The 23,832-nt window shown below is 34.7% G+C and overlaps 1 protein-coding gene across 11 annotated transcripts in view; it reads left to right on the top strand.

Annotated features, from left to right (window-relative positions):
• Window positions 1-23,832, top strand: part of CACNA2D1 (calcium voltage-gated channel auxiliary subunit alpha2delta 1) — a 506,034-nt gene that overhangs the window by 259,716 nt on the left and 222,486 nt on the right. For all 11 annotated transcript variants that reach the window (XM_021936120.2, XM_021936123.2, XM_021936118.2 and 8 more), the window contains one exon: window positions 15,303-15,362. In XM_021936120.2, the coding sequence (XP_021791812.1) occupies window positions 15,303-15,362 (60 nt within the window). The remainder of the gene's footprint in view (window positions 1-15,302; window positions 15,363-23,832) is intronic.

Genomic DNA, 23,832 nt, shown 5'->3' with positions numbered 1-23,832 from the left:
GGCTGGTCTTGAACTCCTGACCTCAGGTGATCCATCTGCCTTGGCCTCCCAAAGTGCTGGGATTATAGGTGTGAGCCACCATGCCTGGTGTGGCCCATTTCTTTAAATCAAATGTGTTTGCCTGTATTTTCCCTTTCTTTAGTTAAAAATCGTCTCCTGAATGCTTGGAGATACCCTGGATAAATATTAATAAATCTCTTAAAAGAACATCTCATCTGCTCTTCCAAACTTTCACATAGTGAATACAGTCTGTATGTTCAAAGTAACCACTGTCCTTGCCCTTCACTTGCCTTTTTAATAATAGATATCATGAAAGTCTCTAGAAGAACTGACAGTTGAGTTTCTGAGGAGGCATTCCTACGCTTACACTGTACTTTTGGTCTTTTCTTCTTCTTTTTCTTTTTTAAATCTAACCCTTTGTTCCATTGTTGATATTTATTATTTTTTATTGATTGATAGTAACATTGCTCCTTTTGAGTTATCGGGGTGGGTAATGTTTATATAGCTTTCTGCTACACAGCCCTATCTCCATTTGGCCTAATGTTCCAGCCTCTGAATGCTGCAGCCAGGTGGTGGAATGCAGTGGGATAGTGGGGGAAAATACCAGATGAAAAAGGATGCTACTAATTTAGAAAATAAATATAAAATTAAATAAAGGCTGAGGGAGACTTTTTCCAAATTCTTAATTGGTTATTTGACACATGGCCATAAGTAATGCTCTACCGTATGTAGAATGAGAAAAAATTACTCCTGTTCATAGTTTGTCTCCTACTTACGTGATGTTGAGAGTAAGTTGTATAACTTCTTTCATCAGGCAGGGTAGAGACAAGGACTCTGGAATAGGTAACCTCTATTTAAATTCCAGCTGGTCCACCATTTAGCTGGTGACTTAAGGGGACTCAAGCTCGATAACATCTGTTTACTCCTCTGTAAAATGAAACTAATGGGAGTATGTACTAAGTTTGTAGGAAATATAGATAATTTCTGTAAAGTGCTTGGTAAAAAGTAAGTACTGAAAAGATATCAACCCTTCTTTATTTATTTCTCATTATGATGTTCAACTGAGATGCCATGTGTAAAAGAAATTTCATAAACTGTAAAATGTACACATTTTAACCATCATTATTCTTAATAACATGATGTATACTGTATAATAAATATAATTTTAATTTTTCTTAAAAAGGAAAAGAAGCAGCCTTTTTGAACTTTGTACTTGAGACCTGAGAGCTTAAAATTTTGTCACCGCTTAGAAGTTTTATATCTAAGAAATGTGAGTGGAAAATTACAGGATAATAGTATGAGAATTATTAAAAGAATCTTTGATAATGTCAGTTACTGAAGCTTTTACCAAAATCATTAAAACTCACTTAAGAACAAGAGAAAGAATAATAGTATTACTCAAATTAAAATAAAAACTAAAGACCTACTGAATATTTTACAGCATTTAAAAAATCATGTTCTCTAGAAAAAGGGGAAAACAGAAGTAGCACTTTTTTTTTCAGATTATTAGTGGATGATGTTTCTATCATTTAAGAAACCTAGTAAATTTATATTTTACAAATTTGATTGATTGATTTACACATCACAGTAATTTTCCAACTCCTAGGAGGAAAGATTATAAAGCGAGAGGGGCACATAGTACACACTTTGCCACAGAATGTGATACATCCGTCTCCCTCCATGTATTAACAACAAAAAAAGAGGAAAGCGATGTTTCCATAGCAACATTAGCAAAACAGAAAATTTGCCTACTGTCTAAGATCACACTTTTCATTTTTTTTTTTTTTTTAAACCATCCTACTCACTGAATTGGCAGCCTGTGCAAGTTAATTAAACTCAAAGGTAAATTATTTAAAGGTAAAATAAGATTAATATAACAAGTCAGGAATGATAAATAGTTTACCACCAGTCAAAGAATAGCCCGAGGTAACTGGAAATGAATCCCCTTTGATATAAGAGTGTGGGTGGTGGGAGGAGCAGAGCTGGAGATGACAAATCATTATTGTAAAATTAAAAGGACTGGAGGTGGTTCAGCAGACGGAATCTCATACAATCTTGGGAGCGTAACGTACATTGACCACAGTGATACATACCTATTTGCTTATACCTTCCATGAAATAAAAGAACCCTGTCCTTTTCCTCCTTCTTCATTCATAATAGCTAATGTTGAATCAGATGTCACTGCTCTGTTTTGCAAAAATCTCTTTTTTTTGTAATTTTTTTCTCAATTTTTATAAAAATTCGTGAAAAAAATTCTGTGAAATGGGTATTATTGTCTCCATTTTACAGAAGAAGAACCAGAAGTTCAGAGAAATTTTAAAAACTCTCCTTTCCCCACATTTTCAAAGTCAGAGTGTGTTTTATGGTTTCTTGTATTCTTAATTGCACAAAATTTTAAAAATAAAAACCAACTTGAGAATTATATTCAGAATAACTGAAGTGAACACTTGATAATATTTTTAGTTACCAATTATTGGGACATTACTGCATTTTCTAATCCTTTAAATTTGTGTGTAGTATCTGCCCATCTCAAATACCTATTTAAGACCAGTTTGGGGGCAATGGAAGATAATGGATATCTCTCTGCCAGCTGATTTGGAAAGTTAATCATTCAGACTGTTTTAAAACTCTTGGATTATGACAAGGTCAATATAATGATAAACACTTTAGGGATTATAAAATGTTGAAAAGTAAATTATATGAGAAAAGTGATGGTCCTTACTGATAAAATAAACCTTTTAAGTTAGTTTTCACTATGGAGATCAAAATAAGTTTTCCTGATTTTATCTACCCTTCCTGCGCATCGCTTTTTTTTTTTTTAAGATGAAGTCTCACACTGTCGCCCGGGATGGAGTGCAATGGTGCAATCTTGGCTCACTGCATCCTCCGCCTCCCAGGTTCACGTGATTCTCCTGCCTCAGCCTTCTGAGTAGCTGGGATTACAGGAGCACACCACCACAACTGGCTAATTTTTTGTATTTTTAGTAGAAATGGGGGTTTCACTATGTTGGCCAGACGGGTCTCGAACTCCTGACCTCGTGATCCACCCTCCTCGGCCTCCCAAAGTGCTGGGATTACAGGCAGGACCCACTGTGCCTGGGCAATCAACTTTTATTCATCTCATTTCATATATACATATGCAAGCTTATGCATGTATATGTAAATGAAAAGATTTGTAATTAAAGTATGTTCTTTTGTCAGATGTATACTAATTTTTTGTATTCTTACCTCCCACTAAGTTCTTTGAACAGAGTTGAGTTTTTTAGATTTACCTTTTATTCCTTCTTAAAATTAAACGCAGAAAAAAGTACCAAAAATAAGTTTCAAAGGTACTTCTTACCCTATTATACTACATTTTACATTTTTTTGTTCATTATGTCAATTTAGATCATGTCCAGTTACATTGTGTTTTTGTTATTTTGGTAGAATAATGAGACCCACATGAACTTTGATCCAGTTCTAGAGTTTTATAAAGACAGAACCTTATATGCAAAAATCTGATAGTGAGAGGGGGCCTTTCCATATCTTTTTCCTTTTTAAAGTGGTTGTGTAGTTTAATTCTTTTACCTAATTCCTACAGAGATTTGATCATTTTCTTACGAGTATAGCAATTTTCTTCCTTCTACCTTTTATAAACTTTAATGCATTTGGCAACCAGAATACTAAAACAAAATGAAATCCTGAAGCCTACACAAATTCCTGCAAATTGTGAGTAGCGGGCTCACAAGGACAAACAAGTTTGAGCATCCTACATCCAAGAAAGAAAGGAAAGAAGGAAGGGAAAGGAGAATTATAAAGACTCTACATATGAAGCAGTGTGTTACAACAGTACATTTCAAAGAAAAAAATTAGAAAAGATAATTTTAGACAACTAAAAAATGAAATTTTGTTAATGCCAATTAATAAATTTTAGGACACTTTATTGAGGATTTAATAACATTTCCAATATACGTTTGATTGTAATATTAATATATTATGCTATCACTTTACATATTTTGTCTAAAAAGCAAATATCCTTTTTCCTTTTATTTTACTGTTTTAGTATTAATGTTAATTGGCTCAGAGACAAAGTTCATCAAATTACAATAATCACTGAAAGTAATAAGTTACGATTAAATTTCTGAATTGGTATCATTCCAGTGACTTCTGTTTCATTTACAAGGCTTATTTTTTCAAAAGAGCTTTAGAACACATAAGTTGTAATTGTTTTATTTCCCTCAGATATGAGAGCTTGCTTTTTTAAGATAACCTAAAACTTATCCTTGAACGGTTCTGTGAAGTTTTCTTTTAAAGTAATGCTTCTCAAACTTCAGTGCACATTAGAATAACCTGGATGTTTGTGAAACCATGGATTCACAGGGCCCACTCCAGTAGTTTCTCATTCAGTAGACCTAGGGAGAGATTTGAGAATTTGCATGTCTAACAAGTTGCAGGTGATGCTGCCCCAGTGGGTCTGGGCACTTTGAGAAGTACTGTTCTAAAGACATCGTGACTCTTAAGGTCCAGAATGCAGAGTCACTAAAGAACTGCTGAAGGCAAAATAAAGATGACACCAGTTAAATCATAGTGAGAGTCTGAAGCCAGAGAGATGGATCAGTGAACATTTTGACAAGCTGACTCAGCCAGACATGGTGTGTCATAAATTTGTTTAATATAGTGACTGCCTTGGCATCAGTTTCTAGGCCTGACATAAGTTGTTTCAAACCCAGTAACACCCCGTCACTTTCGGCCTGGTTAAAACTTCCCCACCCTTTGTAGTTTTTGATACGACTCTCTTGTTTCTTGTTTCACTGATGCAAAAAAAAAAAAAATCCGACGTGCCCCACAGCTGCTGACCATGATAAACCTAATGGTCAACACCAGAGTTACATAAATAAGTTCCCCCTCTGGCATGTTTTCTGCAAACTAGCCAATCCGCAACTCCTGCGAGAAAGCCCGAGAACCTTAAGAAAGGCATAGTCCCAGGGATCCTCCTCACTGTCTCTGCCTGTCTCTGTCTCTATTTCTCTCTGTCTCTCTTCCACCCACCTGCCACCTGCTGGTCGAGCTCCCTGTCACCTCTAGACTTCCCGTTGGCCTCTTTTGGACACCCCCAACCTCTCTGGGATCTGTGAGTAATGCATTTCTTGTTTTATGCATTTTAGTTTCACCTCGCATTGTGTCTTACCCGTCCCATAGGCCTAATTCCTCCTCACAACCCACCCCCTCATCAGGGCTCTCCCAGAGAGTGACTTTCTTGCTTTCTGGCCACTCTCAAGAGAGATCTCAAGATCAAACTAGAAAGAAACTGTAACAACAAAAATCACAACATGGGTATCAAGAAATGTAAAGGGTCTGAGATTTTGCCCTAATTGCAAGCTAACAAGCTAGCCGACCACAATTTCATAGATGCAGGAGACTCTCTGAATCACAGTGGACCTTATGCCTCATGGCACAGTAGGCAGCACGAGCTTTGTGTTCGCATCAGTATCTCTGGACTCTCAGACCCATCGAGTATGCTGCTCAGTGGCCCAAGGGCCTGTGGTATATGCAATGGGATGAATCCTGAGCTTGGGAAACCCCAGTCATTTGAAGGGGTCTGCCAGGACACTGCACTTGCCCCAGAGGATCACTTTTATTTTTCTGGGCAACAAACAAATCTGCCCTCGCTCTGGAGGGAGACACTATCTCTATATTCCAAGGCAGTTTGCTATGCATTCTTGAAAAACTAGTCTCTTTGTCTCTGTTCATGTGACATGCAGAAACATGAGGGACCCAAGGAGAAATTTCTCTCAATGTGGTGATTGAAATTGGGACTAATTCAGAGGACTAATATAGTCAAAAGAATTCTGAAGTTTGTAATCTCAGCGAAGGTATGCCCTTTCCAATAACTTTATTATGGAAAGAATTTAAGATGGCTTTTTTCTCTCAGGTGTATGTAATATTTTTTGGTGATAATAATTTTAAGAATTCAGTTTATTGACTTTATGACGAGTCTCTTAACATCTCTACCTTAGTTTTTAATATATAATAGCTTGTATTTATTGACTACTAAGCACATATCATATTTACCCATTATAATACAAAATGATATATGCATTACTAAAATTCTCATTTTACAGTTGAGAAATTGTGGTAAAAGTTATTAATTTAATATGTTACTGGTCATAAGTGGCAGAGCTGTTTTTGCTATATTATGCTTCCTTAGTTATTCATAGTAGTAAAAAATAATTGCTAGATATGTGAAGGAGTGGTCACATGGGACATAAAACAACCAGTTTAGGGCAACTTCCGTTGGTGTTTATTTGTAGGCAATTTGGTTGGTATGCAAAGTGATTGAAGGCCTTTGGAATTAGTGTGACGTACCAGAATGCACTTCTCAAGCTGAAGAGATATTTGCATTCTCTGAGTGGATGATCTCCTAATGTAAATAGTTTGATGTTGTGACTTAATTTTATGGGATTTTAGACTAGATTATCAGCAGGACTATAGTATAGGAATGGTTCTCTTTTTTTGTTTTTTTTCCTCTCCACAGTCCATTTTCTCTCCCTTCTTCACACTGATTCCTTCCTGGGTTTTTGAATCTGCAACAGTCAACATGTAGAGAGTAAGGTAACTGACAGTAGCTAAAATTCTAAGACCCCAGAGTGGAATTACATGGATTAGTATGTATCCCTGCCACTTACCTGGCCATATTCTACTACTTTTTAAGAGACAGGTAGTGTTGAGTTAATCTGGCAATTTTTAAGAATTAGGTGTTGATGTATGCTTGTCATGTAGGAGGACAGCTTTTGTGGCCAGAAAGTCACAAAATGTCTAAGTGTTATAATACTGAATGAGGATGATTTGGTGAACCTGGTTATAAATGTTGATACAACTTTGAAAATGCTTGGAAATGATTGTTTCCACAATTCTGTACACACTGAGTGCCTACACACTGCTGCACATTGTATAACATACTGGAGGTGCACAGATGTGAAAGAACTGCTTCCTGCACTGAATTTACACATTTACTGATTTAGAGGGAGAGCGAATTGAGTATAGCATGATGGGTCATGATAGTATAAGGTTATGGAACTAATGAAGGGCATGGGCTATTTTATTGTCTTAGGATAATTATATTGCTATTTAGAACAGTGCTTCTTAAAAAGTAACTCAATCTGTATGTCTAATAGCTCTAAAATATTACCCTCTAGAAGAATGTTTTCAAGGTTAATCTACAGAAAAGGTGTAACATAGTAAACATGTAGATTTTCAGGAATGACACCAGCTATAGAATCAGAATATTTAGTTGATGGTGGGGTTGGAGGGGTTTTCATCAGCTCCAGATTTGTTGAATAAGTTCAACATGTAATTCTTTGCAGGTGGCAAAATGTAGAGTAGAGCTGCAAATTACATTCACTCGGACAACCTTTTATTTTATTTTGTGCCGTAGATCCCAAAGAAGGTATGATAATAATCAGTTGTATTATTTATTTGTTTATTTTCATACTGCTAAAAGGAGTTTTGTTGTTCTCACCAGATTTTATCTCCCTTACCCTGCCTTCTGTATTTCAAGAGTCTGCCAATTCATTCGGAACTAATTACATCTCTGAAGATCAGACTTGAAGCTTTGTGGTTAATTTTAAAGTATTTCGTGAATATGGCAGATCAGGTTGAAATCTATACAACACACTCCAGAAGCTATGAGGCAAAAGTTTTATTTTTCACGTGGCCACAGATAGAAAAATAAATGATGACTGGCTTGATTTCAGCAAGTTTTATTTATATGTTTTGCATGTATTACACTCCCTTAAAGCTTAGGCTGTAAAGAGAAATTGTGTTTGTATTATGAAATTTTTATTTCCCATAATCTGGTATGAAATCAGTTGTAAGAAAATGATAGCTATCAAAAAGAGTTAATCTGTATCCTTACAATATACCTTGTACATTATAAGATTTATCTGTAAGAATTTTTTAGGCAAGCATAAGCAAAATGTAAAAACAGCATTTAGTCATCTTTATAAGGGTGGGCTTGCTAACCTATAGCACAATAGTGAGAGGGGATCAGCATGTCTTTGGTTAAGTTGCCTTGCTCAAGTGATGATTTAGAATCTTTCAAATTGCATCATGAATGCCTGTGAAGAAGGAGGGTCTCCTGATGGAGTGAAGGAATAGGTAGGTTTGTATTAAGAAATAAGACCTATTCTATATTCTGTTAGTAAATATGCAATTGATGTATAAAATTTTGATGCTGAAAAAAATCTTAGAAATGGCTCTAGCTTAGTTTCCCTGAGGGGTTTTGTCCTCCTCCAGATATTATCTTAACTTTCCAAAACCTTCAGCAAATAATTTCTCATACGCCATTGACTGTAATTTGTTTGTTCAATCCAAACCTTGAAAGGATGATAGGTTTGTTCTTAGATAAATCATTCCTCATGAAACTTGTGGAATTTCTCTTTGCATGTAGCCTATTAGCAAGGAGAATCAACAATATCGATATCAGATGATATTTCCATATTTTAAAAAATATACTTCCAACCAATGCCTAAGGTTATAGGTCAGATTATTATAGTGATTGCTTTATGTAGGGAAATTGGTCAGAAGAGGTGAATAAGGTGAACTTCAAGATGATTTGCAATATTTTTTTTTCTTACATAAACAGTTATAAAGCGAATATAAAGATCAAGGTGAATTCTGGGGTGTTAGGCTCAAGACTGTTTGTTTCTGTGCTTTTCAGTATTTTTAGCCTCCCTAGTACCCTCCACCCCAGACCAAAAAAAAAAAAAAAAAAAAAGAGACCTGTAGCTAAATCTTGTAATTAGCTAATGACACTATTTCTAGAATCCTGCCTGTTCTTTGAGATTTTCGCATCATGATAGAAGCAGTACTTTAAAAATGTATTCTCCATGTGGCAGAACTCACTGAAATGAAGTAAAACGAATAAAGCGTGTAGACTTTAACTATTGAGAAAGCATCTGTGAAACACTGACCACATGATATTATGTGTGAGTGTATATGATGTGTATGGTATATGAATATAAGGTCACTTTAGAAGCATAGTTAGTAAAACTATGTCTTTTTTTTTTAATTCTGTAAACTTGCATATAACAAGCCTCGGTAAATGTTCATTGAATAGAAGCAAACACACTAGGCTTCTTGTCCTAGAAATAACTTTTCCCCCTTGTCAGGGTATTTATCTAGTTGCTACAATTATGGAATGTTGAAATATGCCAAAGTTAACTCATCCTGGTTAGTCTGTTTACATTTTATAACTTTTAATCCTCAAATCCCAGTTTCCAGCCTGGCTTCTTTTGCTAACAGAACCATTTCAAAGTACTAATAATGTTTATTTGTGGAAACATTTTTAGCAATCTGTAAGTGCAGCACATGTGACTTAAACATATAGAGCAATTTCTCTGCACATTAAGATTTTCATAGTAAAATCCTTGTTCACTGGGATATAACAAATTTTTAGAAGCCTTTGGTAGAATTTTGCTGACCATACATGTTTATATGAATTGAAACTGCATTGTTTCCCATTATCTGGTTAAGGTTATTGGAAAAAAGAACATTTTACCTTTGAGATGGAATATGATACTAAATATTCATGGAAGTATTATGTTGTTATGTCTGTGGAGGCCTTCAAGACTGCCTATCAGCATAAGAAATGCTGAAGAAATGTCACACCTTGCCTATACCCTTCCCCACCCTTTAGAAAAAATAAGGTGTCACAGGGAGAACACAATGATATTCTCTGCTTTCTTATTCTATTTGTGGTAAAATTAAAATAAAATTGAACTTATTTTACAGAGCTGAACTGTTGTATTCCCTGAATTGCATACGCTTTTGGTTACCCTATGGTTTTACAGACTAGAGCTTTTCTGCAGGGTAAAATATAGTGAAAACTTCAGGACCACTAAGATATTTTTCATTTATTTGCTCGTATTTACGTGTTGAAGAGGTCATTGGTGATTAGAGTTCTGACATAGCCTACTCTGTGGGTTCATGTTTGTCAGGTTCAAATGGAAGCAAAACTTTACTGAGTTTGTATTATGCTGGATATATAGAATGTCAAGTAGAAAATGTAAGGTTAAAAAAATCCTAGATGCAAAATTGTTAACTTTATCACCTAAAATTGTATTGTTAGTGAAAAGCAGCACCAGAATTGTAAACCAGATCTGTCTGATTTACAAGTGCATGTTCATTATACCATAGCTCCAAAGTAATTGATTGTACCTGTAGGCTTTTCTTTCGGACGTTGAAGTCTGTTCACCTAAGTCTGCTATTTTCAGTAGGTATTGGTAGAAAATTCAAATGATTATCCTGATCCTTTTGATATGCTAAGAACCTTTTGATGAAGATAGTAGGTGAAACTCCTAGAGTGATAATTGAATTGTCAACATAGGTATAATACAATTTGCTAATCTGTAATGGGTGTTAACTGTTTGAAGATTAATCACATACCACATGCATATTTTATTTGGATTTGCTGTTGTAGATCTCTATTACCTTTTATTAAAAAGGAAAATCTTGACTTACATTAGCTGAAGAAATTGTTTTGAAATTTAGTGATATTTGTTTAAATGGTGTCTGTAAGTCAAATATTTGTATATAAACAAGAGTACCAACATTATGGGAGTCTAACTGAACTGTTATATGATCCCTGATGGTCTTTTTAAAGCTATCAAAAGAAAATTTCTCATAATTTCAGAAAGCAAATTTTATCTTTAACTTGCAATAAATTTGCAATCTAGGAAGCAAGTTACTTACATGTTTGGAAAATAGTCTATTTTTTGGAAAAATATATGTGGATATTGATTAGGACAGTAGAATTATATCTTTATATACTGTATAATACTGCTTTTATAGAAGTTCATATCATCTGACAGAATTCAATGCTAATGGAAAAGATGAAGATATGACAAAAAGTAAAGGTTGAGAATGAATAGACCTTCAAGGGAGCTGATCTTTCTCTCATCTGATAAAACCTCTTCCATTCTCTATCCTTCTCCCTGCAGACCACTGCATAGCAAAAGCGTTTTTACTGATTAGCAATAATCTCTCAGGATTTGAGGATAAGACCTGTAAAGATGGTTCCCAACTAAAATATGGTTTTCGTTGTTGCTGCTGACTTTGTTTTTCATTTTTTAGTAATTTCTAAAACTTTGCTGGGGATTTTTTTATTAACCTAAAATAGAATTCTACTAGTGTTTTGGTTTTGATATTACGCTGTCTTCATATATACTGTAATGGGTTTTATGGGAATCTAAAGAAGGGTCTTGTGGAAGGAGCATAAGCTTTGGAGTCAGAAAGTCTGGGGTCAAGTATATTTTTGTTATAGTTGTAAGTCCTTAAAGCCTTTACAGTGATTTTCTGTTTTAAATGTTCAAACCAATAGGTAGGTAGGGATGCATACATTCTTAGCACATCTATTACTTTGTATAAATATTTATTTGATATCCAAAGGATTTTCATATATACATGTGGTATCTCATTTACAACAAAGCCATTTAATAAACCTTGCTGAATATCTTAATATTAGCAGAATTAAGCTTCAAATTTTTCTCATAGATATTCATTGTAATCCAGGTTTTTTATTTCTGTGTGGTACTCTGTCTGGTTTTAAGGTCTGATGCTGTATTATACTGTGCCATAAATCAGAAAAATGTTCTGTTTTGTTTTTTCTTTTCTTTTTCTTTTTCTGAAGTAAGTTACTGTTACAGGATATACTTATATAGCCAGCTGAGAAAACAGGGATATTCTATTGAGCAGATACTCACATTTTATTGGATGTTTTATGTCTCTTTTTAATTTTTTTTTTTTTTTTTTTTTTTTTTTTTTGAGACAGAGTCTTGCACTGTAGCTCAGCTGCTGTGCAGTGGTACCATCGTAGATCACTGTAACTTTGAACTCCTGATCCAAGTGACCCTCCTGCCTCGGCCCCCTGAGTAGCTGGGATGATAGGCATGTGTCACCATGCCAGGCTAACTGGGTTATTTTTTTTAGAGACAGGATCTCACTGTGCTGCCCAGGCTGGCCTTGAACTCCTGGCCTCAAGAGATTTTCCCGACTCACCTTCCCAAAGTGTTGGGAGTAAGGGCATGAGCCATGCGCCTGGCCTTTGACAGCCTTAACACAATTCACCAATGGCATTTAATGGTAGCTCATTAGCTTTAAAAATAAAATGTCAGTTGAACAAAACGGAAGTGAATTAAAGACTTAATGTGTCTAGAAGACATGTCAGTTTTCTATAAGTAATGACCAGCTGGTTTTTTGCTGCGAGAAATAGCACCACTGTGACTGTTGACTCTAGTCTCACGATAGACTAAGTATCTAAAGTTTAGTATTATATGCTTTCTCATGAAATTTGCTAGGTAAAAATATTTATTAATTTCTTCATGAACAACGAAATTAACAGGAGTAGAGTTTTCATGATTATATATTTCTAAAATTCCAACCTGGGGATATGAAATTTAACAACTTTCAAGCTTCAGACCAACCTTTTAAAGTGCATAACTTCTTTGGTATACATAACTTCATGCCTTTCTTTATTTTTCTAAAAACTTTTTCAGAGTCTTGCAATACAGGACATTTACTTTATAAAATTAGTGTTCAGAATACATATAAATAAAGCTGATTTGGACTCTCTTCCTCCTAAGGAATTGTGTTAGAGTGTATTGCCATTGTTATTCTGTTTCTCTGGAAATAGTTAACTGTGATGATTACTGTCACTATAACTTACTAAACATGGATTATGTTCAAGTCATAAGCCACACGATTCTGGGTGAGATCAGTTAAATTGCACTTTCTCATGCACTCCCAAGGAGGAAAGATCTGGTAGAGTTACAGCTGGTGCCTTGGAAACTGCATAGCCCTGTGGGTGAATGCTCACTAGTGTGTTTTGTTTGCTGAAACGGCATCCTCCTGTGTATTCTGAAGAAAAATCTTAATATTCTTCTCTAAGACCCAAAGACATTTTAGAGTTGTAATATTTCTTAATCTAAAAAAATTAATATTTTATGCAGTATTTTGTTTAAGTTCTGGAAATCTTTTTTTTTTTTTTTTTGCCCATACATATAAAAGTTTAGTTATTATACTGCTTTTTAAAATGGGGAAGATTTATGTTGTGAATTTTGTCAAGAGCACGTCTTTGGCCGGGCAGGAGGGCTCATGCCTGCAATATCAGCACTTTGCGAGGCTGAGATAGGAGGATAATTTGAAGCCAGGCGTTTGAGACCCAACTTTACAAAAGAAAGAAAGAAAGAGAGAGAGAGGGAGGGAGGGAGGGAGGGAGGGAGGGAGGAAGGGAGGAAAGGAGGAAAGGAGGAAAGAAAGAAGCTGGACTTCTCGATGCACACCTGTAGTCCCAGCTACTTAGGAGGCTGAAGTGGGAAGATCACTTGAGCCCAGGAGGTCAAGGCTGCAGGCCTGCAGTGAGCTATGATCATACTACTGTATTCCAGGCTGGCAGACAGAGTGAGACCCTGTATCAAAACAAAGAAAAAAGAAAAAGCCTTCCTGCTTATTTTCTCATTCTGTCTTCTCTTTATCTTCCCATACTGAAGTGTTTCTATAAACGAGTTGCTTCCATTTCCATTCTGTTTGCCGTTTTATTCATTTGTTGCTTCATTTTTCATTTGAAGTTGAGTTTCCAAAAGTGTTATGATGCAGTGTTTCTGAAATGTATATGCTCGTCTGTTGGCTTTGCAATTTAGTTTTTGTTTTTGTAGGGAGAGGGAGCCGCCTTTTGGTTACTCTACGTGGTACAGTTTCTAACACTTCCCAGCTCCTTATATATTCCATTTCTGCCTAGTAGTGAAAACCAAAACCATTGTCCTTTTAGCACGCTATGGTACATTTTCACTTAAATTTAGCTTTGGAACTCTTAAATTGAGATCTCCCACTAGGCGATATTACAGAGTCACTGATAAAACCTATGTAACAGCTTAGAAAAATGAATAGATTATAACAAATCACAGGGATGGAAGCCAATACATTAACATAAAAACTGATCTAAAAGATGTTTATCCAGTGTAGACTGGACTTCCACAGGAAGAACTTATACTGAGGAATAGTTCGTAGATCACAAACAGCATGAATCAATAAGTGACTCTGAGATTTGTAATTTTTTAAACCTACCCTGATAATTTCTATACCTTAATAAGTAAGTTTAGTATATTTATTTTATTTACTTTTCTGTTTGCTCAGTTTTATCACTATCTTCTGGCTGCATAAGGCAAACCACAAATAAACTCAACACTGCACTATTGTTTTAAAGGGGATCCAGGGAGAAAATAGAACCATTACTCTTTGAAGTTGATAGCTGACATATATATATTGTTTACTGTGTGCCAAGCACTGTTCTAAACACTTTATAACTCATTTAGTCTTTCCAATAAGCCATGAGGCAGGCTTTTACGTTATTCACATGAGATAATGGGAGAAGAGTCTTAATTTTTCCCAAGGTTGCACAGCTAGTAGTTTGCAAGGGCTGGTATTCAAATCCAGACAGCCAGGTCCCCAACTCTGTGTTGCTAACCATTAAACAACACTGTCTTATGAAAGCCTATCACATGGAGAACATCATAGTGAAGTTGAAAAATACAAAGAGAAAAATCTAAAAGGTACTGGAGTAGGGGAAAAATGTTTATAAAAAGTAATTAGCAGGCTGACACTAGTACTGTCATCTCCCGCTGAACTTAATGGAATAGCATTTCAAAAGTGCTACAGGAAAATAAATTGGCTTATAATTCTTAACTACCTTAGCATACACAATTGAAGGTGAAATCAAGCAATTTTCAGATGCACAAATCCTCTATCAAAGATTATCACTGAAAGAACTACTAAAGATGTGCCTCAGCAAAGGGGAAGTTATTTCAGCTTTTGTGGCTTTTGGCAAAAACACAATATGCAATTAAGAAGGTGCCTAGTATATTAATGCATATTAATCTCTCAATGTCTTTTTTTTAGAGCAATGTATGCTCTAAAGGTATTTACTAAAAATAAGATGAAAATTAATGTACTCAAGTTTTTTTCTAAAAACTGAAGTATTAGTCATTGAAAGAAAGCACTCATAGAGGACACTACAGCTGATGATGGCAGAGGTAACAAACTCAATGGTATTCAAGAATAGTTTATTACTTATATTGCTAAAGAGTAAATATACATACATCAACTTTAGTAGATTAGATTACTAAATGATTTAGAATTTATGAATCATAAATAATGATCATCTTCTGCTTTTTATGTCCTCATAATTGATTAGAAAGCCCAAGCATTTTATATAACAATTCCATATTTTGTGGTCATTTGAATTCTAAGATTTATTGTTTGTTTTTCAGCGCCTGGCATTGGAAGCAGAGAAAGTTCAAGCAGCTCACCAGTGGAGGGAAGATTTTGCAGTAAGAACCCCTTTTAACTACTTGATTTAAGTAGCTTGATATATTGCGTATGGATAATTATGTTCATATTAAAATATATTTTAATGATGGAATCTTATGGGATTAAAAATAACCACACTTGTTGCTTTTTAAAGAAATTGCTTTTGGGTAATCAGGGCCAATTAAGTTAGCCAAAATGTACTTTCTTATGTTCCATATTACCAAAAAAAAAAAAAAAAAAAAAACCCTTGAAATGTTCTTCCATAATTAAAGGTACATTATTTATAAAATACATTAAAAATAGCATTAAATTTTAATATCTGAATAATTTTTGTCGATATTATGAATATACAAGTTGAAAAAAGTTGCCTTTAAGTACTTTGAGTTTTTAAGAAGCAGTATACATATTATAATCACCATGATGGTGGGCAATATAATGAAAGTGAGAATGAGTATATTCAGCTTCTTAAAATTTAATTTGTTTCACTTTTAAGTAATCTCTCTTCTACTCTGGCCTACTTTGAGAAATGCCAGCTGACATTAGCAGTTGCATGTTTTTTTAAATAAACTTGTTTTGTGAACTAAGAGTTACTAGTTTATAGAAATAGCAGAAATTCTCCTTGTGGTAAGGTCTGCATATCTATCATTTATCCTCTTATGGCCAAGGGGCATAGTAAAAAAGATATTTCCTTAATAATCAGAAATTACTTCTGTTACATATTCGAATGGTTACAGTTGTAATGAAAGAAAATTTTTATAATTTCTGATCACAGAAAACTTCTAGACAATTCATTTTGGAGATATAACCAACTCCCCTCTACCTTCCCACATTTAAAATAGGTTTAGAATGTGAGCGACAGCTTAATTGTACTCTTTGCAAAGCAAAAGTCTCAAATTTGAAGGTATGTAGTTGTGCTTCAATGGACACTAAACTGAGGTTTAGGAATTAGCACTTCTTTGTGTTGTATGATTATGTTGAATATCAAAGGAAAATGCACTAAATGATATTTAATTCACGTATATAATACATAGTCTTTCATTCTTGATACTTGTGACATTATTTGTTTTTTACTGTTTGTCACTAATTTATGTATTTTAAACAGTCTACTAATGAGAGACTCTATTTGACAACTGTCAGTTTGATTCTCTACTAAACTGATCATATCACTTAACCTGATTGGTATTAATATTATGTAGGTATTGGCTTTGTCTACAACCTTTATCATATATAGGTTAATAAAGATCAATTTGCTATCTATGATATATTAAGGAAAAAAATCAATGATTAAGCTAAAAACATAAGCTCCTAGAGTATCGAGCAAACTGTAAGCTCATCTAGTGAATGAAGGGGCTTGCAATATACTTAGTTGCTTTTAAAGAGAAACGATTTTTTTTTCGCTTTTGCAAATAGGCAAAATGCAGCAAAACAAATCAGCTAAATATATGTTTGATTAATAACATTAAATATAAATTACTCTTCCCTTATCTCCCACAACATAAAGCATGCATGATAAAAGCCGTGTAAAGTCATAATAGATGTATGGCTAGCTCATGTATTCTGCCTAGCATGGATGTAATACCCTTGGTGCTGTTTTAGTTTGAATCTTCAGTAATTCGGAGAACTCAAAATGGACACACAAAATCAACCTCTGAAATATATAGATTATACATTCCCTGTTCAAAACACCCTTTTTTCTTTGCATTAAAGTCATTTTGTAGTATTTTAAGTAGTCATTGATTAGTTGTATGTCGTTTTCACTTTTTTAAGGAGCAATAATGTGGGAAAAAATTAACTTGGCAAGTAGGGTTGTAGTAATGCCTGTATCATTGGTGTTGTTTTATTTATTTATTAATTTCTAGACATTAGGTTTCATTTCCTAATTATATTGTGAACTCTTTAATATTGGTCTCATTAACACTAACATTTGGCAATGATTTTGTTTTCTATATTGAGGTAATGGGTGACCACAACACAAACACAACACAAAAACTCTCAGTTCAAGTTCACTATTACCATATTTTATTGAATGTAAATCATCAATTGTAAGGCACTTAGTCATTCTATTTATTTTACTTATTTCTAAGAAAAAGCCACTTGGCCGGGCACGGTGGCTCACACCTGTAATCCCAGCACTTTGGGAAGCCAAGACGGGTGGATCCCTTGAGGCCAGAAATTCGAAACCTGCCTTGTCAACATGGTGAAACCCTATCTCTACCAAAACTACAAAAATTAGCTGGGCTTGGTGGTACATGCTTGTAATCCCAGCTACTTGGCAGGCTGAGGCAGGAGAATCACTTGAACCTGGGAGGTGGAGGTTGCAGTGAGCTGAGATTGCGCCACTGTACCACTCCAGCCTGGACAACAGAGAGAGACCCCATCTCCCCCGAGCATCCCCCAAAAAAGACACTTAAATTATGATGCATCAGCAATTGTATCTTAGAGATGTCAAAATGTGAAAAAAATTACCTTGAAATGTAACTCCTATTATCCATTTTTTCAGTGCATATATCCAAGTAGCAGTACTGCTAAAGAACATTGTGCAAGAGGACAAGTCAGGCCCACAATAATACAAAAGCCATTACTAACTCTTGTATGGTGAAATAGAAACTGAATTGTTTGCCCAGTAAGTATTAGGAGTTCTTAGCAAATAGTGGTCACCATGTGGGAGAATTCTTGAACAAATTCTGTTCCTAATTTCCCCCTTGGTTACCTCACAGTTTATTTAGGGCCTATCAACACACTGATTGATATCAAAAGAGACTGTTAAAGGGAGAACAAGTTAGACCACTTAGAGTCCTGTCAACTCATTTCCTGAGCATCATTCCTGAAGGACCGTGAATGATGTTGACAGGACACATGTCTGTCACAGTTTGCACACTGAGAATTGCTATTTCCCATATCTTACATTGGCAGCCATACATAGTCTTTATGATAGCCCTTCCCTTTGAAATGCCATAGAGTGATAGAAGGTTTAGATAGTGGTTGTTTTTGTGCTTGGAGAATAGAACCTCAGTGAAGACTATCTAGTCTTAAGATTCAAATAAATAAAAAGTACAAAAATAATACACTCCTCTCAGCTTTTTTTTGTTGTTGTTGTTGTTTCTAGTAAACTGGATGGTGTTTTAATGCACAGATACAGGAAGGTTAAATAAACCCTTCAAGACCAGAACAGAATACAGTTCAAATTCATGTTTGGAAATTAGAAATCATTAACATTAAATCTCTTGTTTTGTGAAAGCACACAAAACAATTGTAAATTTTCTCAATACTTTAACCAAACATTTAAAAATGTTTAATTTGAAGATAAATCTACCATCTTTCAAAAGGTCCTTCTTTTAAACTTTATAATTCTTTTATCTTTTAAGGTATTTAACAATGTGCATCAGTGCAATATTTCTTTAATGCCATCCTTTAATAATTTAACACTAAGATGATTTAGAAGGCAGACATAATTTCCTAAAAGGTACATTAACATTTCAAAGAGCAATGTAATATTCTGATTCTTCCCTCAAGTGTAAGTAGGCAAGTTTCATTAATATTACTCAGGCAAAATGTTGATTAACATTCCCTACTGTGTAATGTAGAGAAATCTCATGAACAACAAGAATAAAAGGCAAAACACTAATATGCTGGCAACAACAAAGGGTTCATGCAATTCACACTCTCTCTCAGCTCCATTCAATTCCCAACTGAATATACAATTGAGGGAACAAAGGGCATACACTCTAAATGGATTAAGATTTATGTGGTCATGCATTTACAAGTTCAAACTAATATTTGTAAATAAGCTATGTCTACCAGCTGCCTTCTAGGTCTCCATACAACTTACGGGTGTTAAAGGTGACATTTCATGTCACTTATGATGGACAAATTATTCTATTAAGGGCAGGTGGGAGAAGCAAAAAAGAGCTTGGAAAGCTAATTGTTCCGCATGAAATAATTGCTATTTCTACCAAACAGATCTTTTCCAATTGCATTTAAAATCTCATTTGATTGCATTGCAATGGTTGGTTAACTAAAGCAATTTTGTTTCCAACGAAGCTTGCAAAATTAATTGTACTTACACATGTATAAACATAAGGGGTGTCTAATTTGTATTTTAATAAGTAGGATCTTTATGTATGGCTTATTAGCACCAGCTTGTTACTGTGCAGGCAGAGTACAGACGTCTAGAAATTGGCCAGTACATAAAATATTTGAAGAGTCCCTTTTAGCTTCAGCTTCACAGACAAAGTAAATTAGAAAGGGAAAATGTTTCTGGTGAAGTTGTATGTTATTGAGTGTCAGTCAGGCTAATTTAGTTCTCCAGTTATAGCTTTAATTTTGTAATATTAAAATTACTTTGCCAAATCATATTTTGAAATTTTGATATTTAAAATTTTGTGTTTATGTGAGTTAAACTAATAGTCACTGACATTATGTATTTAATCATTTCATCTATCCTTATTCATTTCATGAAATTGCATCGTTTTTATTTCTTGTAGCAGAAACACTTTTGAATATGTGGGATGGGAAAACATACTGTATTTGTTTTACTTAGAATCGAAGACACACAGTCACTTGGTATGAGGTCTTGGATATGAGAGAACTGACTTAGGGTTAAAAAGTGAGGGCGTAGCTTGTGTTAATGAATAAATAAGTGAATTTTAATAGATCACCAAAATGATTTTAGGCTCTGGCTTTATTTAGTCCTTCTTAGTTTACACCTTTGGTTGAAACACTGTTGAAATCAAGAGCTTGCATATTTTAATGTTTTTGCAACATTTCTGCTATGTAGGGAAACAATTTTTTATTACGGCTTTTTTTAAAATTATACTTTAAGTTCTAGGGTACATATGCACAATGTGCAGGTTTGTTACATATGTATACATGTGCCATGTTGGTGTGCTGTACCCATTAACTCGTCATTTACATTAGGTATATCTCCTAATGCTGTCCCTCCCCCCTCCCTTTATTACAGCTTTTTAAGAGTCTTGAGACTTTATCTTCATCATAAAGATAGATTAAAAGGAGCCATAATGCAAAACTCATTTACCCCCAAATTCTGGAAAACCAATATAATGTAAAGGAGTCAGGTGTATTTGTGTGCCTTACTGTTTTTGTTCATACATACATATAAATGCTGTGGTAAGAGTATTAAAACACTGGCATAAAAAGTATTAACCATGGGCTTAAAATTGTTACACTGGGTGATAACCTATCTCTTTTGTTTTTTATATTGAAAAGAAGCAAAATATTTAACCATTAATTACCTAGGCAAAAACACTAGTTTCACAGTTAACAATTTTTAATATTTTCTAATGATTTTGCTGACCTCAGTTTCCATTTCTATTGAAGCCAAAATGACAATAGTACGTGATAGTACAGTAGAGGCCCCTGCAGTCAGACATTCAAACATCATGATGATATGTCTTGTGATAATGCACACGTAGATATAAATGAAGCTGGTAAATTTCCTTCTTTCTCTTCCTTTCCTCTCCTCTCAGGAAAGGAGGGAAAAGTTAAAAGAGAACAAACATCCTTGGCTTAAGAAATGGGGAGGTAGAAGGTGGTTCTCTATATTTTCAGGACCGATCTGCTGCTTCAGTATCCTGGGATTGAGATGATGAAAATAGTGCTAAATTATTGGGAGATTCCTGGGATTGCTGCCAGTGTTCTAAAAATTTCAGCCATGCAGAGCACCCAGTATCATCTTCATTGATGTTTAGGCTGGAGTAGATTACTGCCACCAGCTGGTACCAAATTGCAACAGTCAAAAGAAGGTTTTTAAACTCTGATTTCATTAGCCTCTCTGTAACTTGAGCTGCATTTTATTAAAATTGTTGTATATTTCTTATTTGCATTAAATTGAGAGTATACTGTATTTTTGAACTTCAAAATAAAAAGATTAAGAAAAATACATAAGCATTACAAATTACTGCAATTTTCATTTAATGCATAATCTAAGAAGATTTATTCCATATACGTATTTCCATTCATTTCATATCCTTGTTCAAAAATCCTCAGTGACTCTCCATTTATTAATAGTGTATATTTAGGGTGTACTAAGCCCTTTATGACCTGGCCCCATCTAGCCTTTCCTAAATTTTATATTGCATAATCTCTCCAGCAGCTATTACTGCTGTCTTGAAAACTAAGCTCAAAGCAGAATAAATTACTGGACATTTCCCTAGAACAATATTATTTTCTTCACTTTCAGATGTTTTGATAATCTCTGCCTAGAAATCTCTTCTGTTTTTCTCCAATTTCTTCATATTTTTGATAACCAATGTTAGACTTCTTGTCTAACAATGCTCTTTCTGTTTTATATGCTCCCCAATGACCAATATATATTTAATTCAAGTATAGCTCACTGTATAGTTTTCCTTTCTTCACTTTTTTTAACTGCTAAAATATAAACTTCTTGGGGATAAAACTGCGGCTAATGCATTACCAAGAAAACCGTAGTCTAGTCCAGTATATGACAGCGTAGCCTATATATAATTTTTTAATTAAAAAATAATTACTTGTAGTATTAGGATATCTGTTTTTGCTTGTAAGCATTATTGTCAATATAACTGTGGAGAAAATGAAAATTTAAACTGCACTTCTACTTGTCTGAACATACTTGTACACAGCTTTGGTATAGTCATGGAGCCTCAGTCTTGGAGTTATGCAAATCTACTTCAGATTTTAGTTCTGCCAACAACTTGCTGTGCACTTTTAGCAAAATAATAGTCTATTTGAATATTAATTTTTTAATCTAAAAACTCTTGGCTCTGTGATCTCCAGCAGCATCATTATTACTGCAAGATGCTTGATAATTGTCTTTCTCTGCTTCTATGAGTACTATCTCTCTTCCAAGGAAGATATTTCTAGAAACCCCAGGGTTTGTCTCAGGTGTTCACAAGCAAGTTGGCACAGTCTCTTGATGGATATTTGCCTAGTCTAGTGAGCATCTGCCAGCTCCTAGTACTGTTGTGCTATGTTTGCCATTGCAGCATCCCAAACTGTGAAGTCTTTGAGCTGGATTCGATGTGCTCTATGCAAAAATGGGGTGAATGCCCCTATTTCCAACCCAAAAGGTTTTTAATAAGAGACCTGAAGCTCTTTCTCATACTACGTGTGTCACAGAGTTCTGAAGAAAACGGCTCATTCATCATTTAATTATTCTCTCTATAAAGGCAGAAACACCTTTCTGTGTATGTCTTTATTTCTTTCTTTACCCTCATCTTCTCAATGTCCCTATGCATTCTTGTCTATATTTCTCCTTCTTAAGGATTAACAATAATCAGTTGACCTCCAGGAACTCAATGCATGAAGAGAGATTCCTGATAATTTGCCAACTCCAAACATATATTGTCATCATTCAGGTTTAGCCTAGGGGGGGCCCTATTGCTATATACTTTCGTATCTCCAAAAAATTGTTTTTAAATTAAATGAGATAATTTATATAAATATGCCTAAAATTTTGGAAAGTCTTTAAAAATGATAATTTTAGTATAGAGGCCCTATCTCCTTTCAGATGTATTTCTTCAAAGAAGTTGGGAAATGTAGAGACTAATATATATTTCCATTTATTGTCAATCCTTCAGAACAGAACCCTGGGGAAATCACTGTATTCCCAGGGATAATTTGTGTATGAAGAATAACATCAGATGCTGGAATAATTTCAATGTAGTGGAGTTATAGATATATTAATGGTTTTGCTAATATTACTGTGGGAAAGAGAAAATGTTCCAGGACTTGAAGATCTGGCCTGAGAGTTTTCTTCCTAAAGGGTTGACACTACAGTGAAAATTGAAGCTTTAAAATAAGGAAGCAAAGTTATGAGGCACAGATGATTAATATAGGCATGGGGTACAGTCACTAGTGGAATACATTTTGGCATTGGGAGCTACCCAGGAAAGCTGATGCCGGGGACTGAGGGCTTAGTAGACTGGTTTCAGTGGAGAGAGAATATTTGTCCAGAAGACTGAAAAGGGTCTGGATTGGGGTTAAGAGAGTGGACATTGCAACCAGAAGCTTAGTCAGAAAAGATGTCTCTAAGTAGAAAGAAGATGCTTTTGAGAGGTCCCTCAAAGTCTTTTGAAAACAAATTCTAAAGAATATTCATCTACATTTTTCTTCAACAAGTTCTTAAGAAGTTTGTAGCTGGATATTAGTACTGGGTTTGTTTACATATTAAAGAAATGCTATAGAAATTGAAAGGAATGACCAGCTCTCCCCTGCTGTGCAAAATGACGTCCTCCTTTAAAGCTCATGCCTTCTGTTGATAGTCTTGTCATCTTCCAACCTTCCAAAGCAGCCTAGCCGTGGATTTCTTTCTCACGCTATCTTCTCTTTCATTAATCAAAAAGTTTTTTCACTTCATCTTTTCATTCACATACATACTAGCTCCAGTATCTTCCGACATTTAAAAAATATATTACCCCTTGTAGCTCTGCCACATTTCTTTGCTGTTTTATACTGCAAACCTCCAAAAGTTATGTGGACCTCTGCAGTTTTCAC

This window comes from Papio anubis, chromosome 4 (assembly GCF_008728515.1).
Source record: "Papio anubis isolate 15944 chromosome 4, Panubis1.0, whole genome shotgun sequence".
Lineage (NCBI taxonomy): Eukaryota > Metazoa > Chordata > Mammalia > Primates > Cercopithecidae > Papio > Papio anubis.
This window is presented reverse-complemented; position numbering and strand designations above follow the sequence as displayed.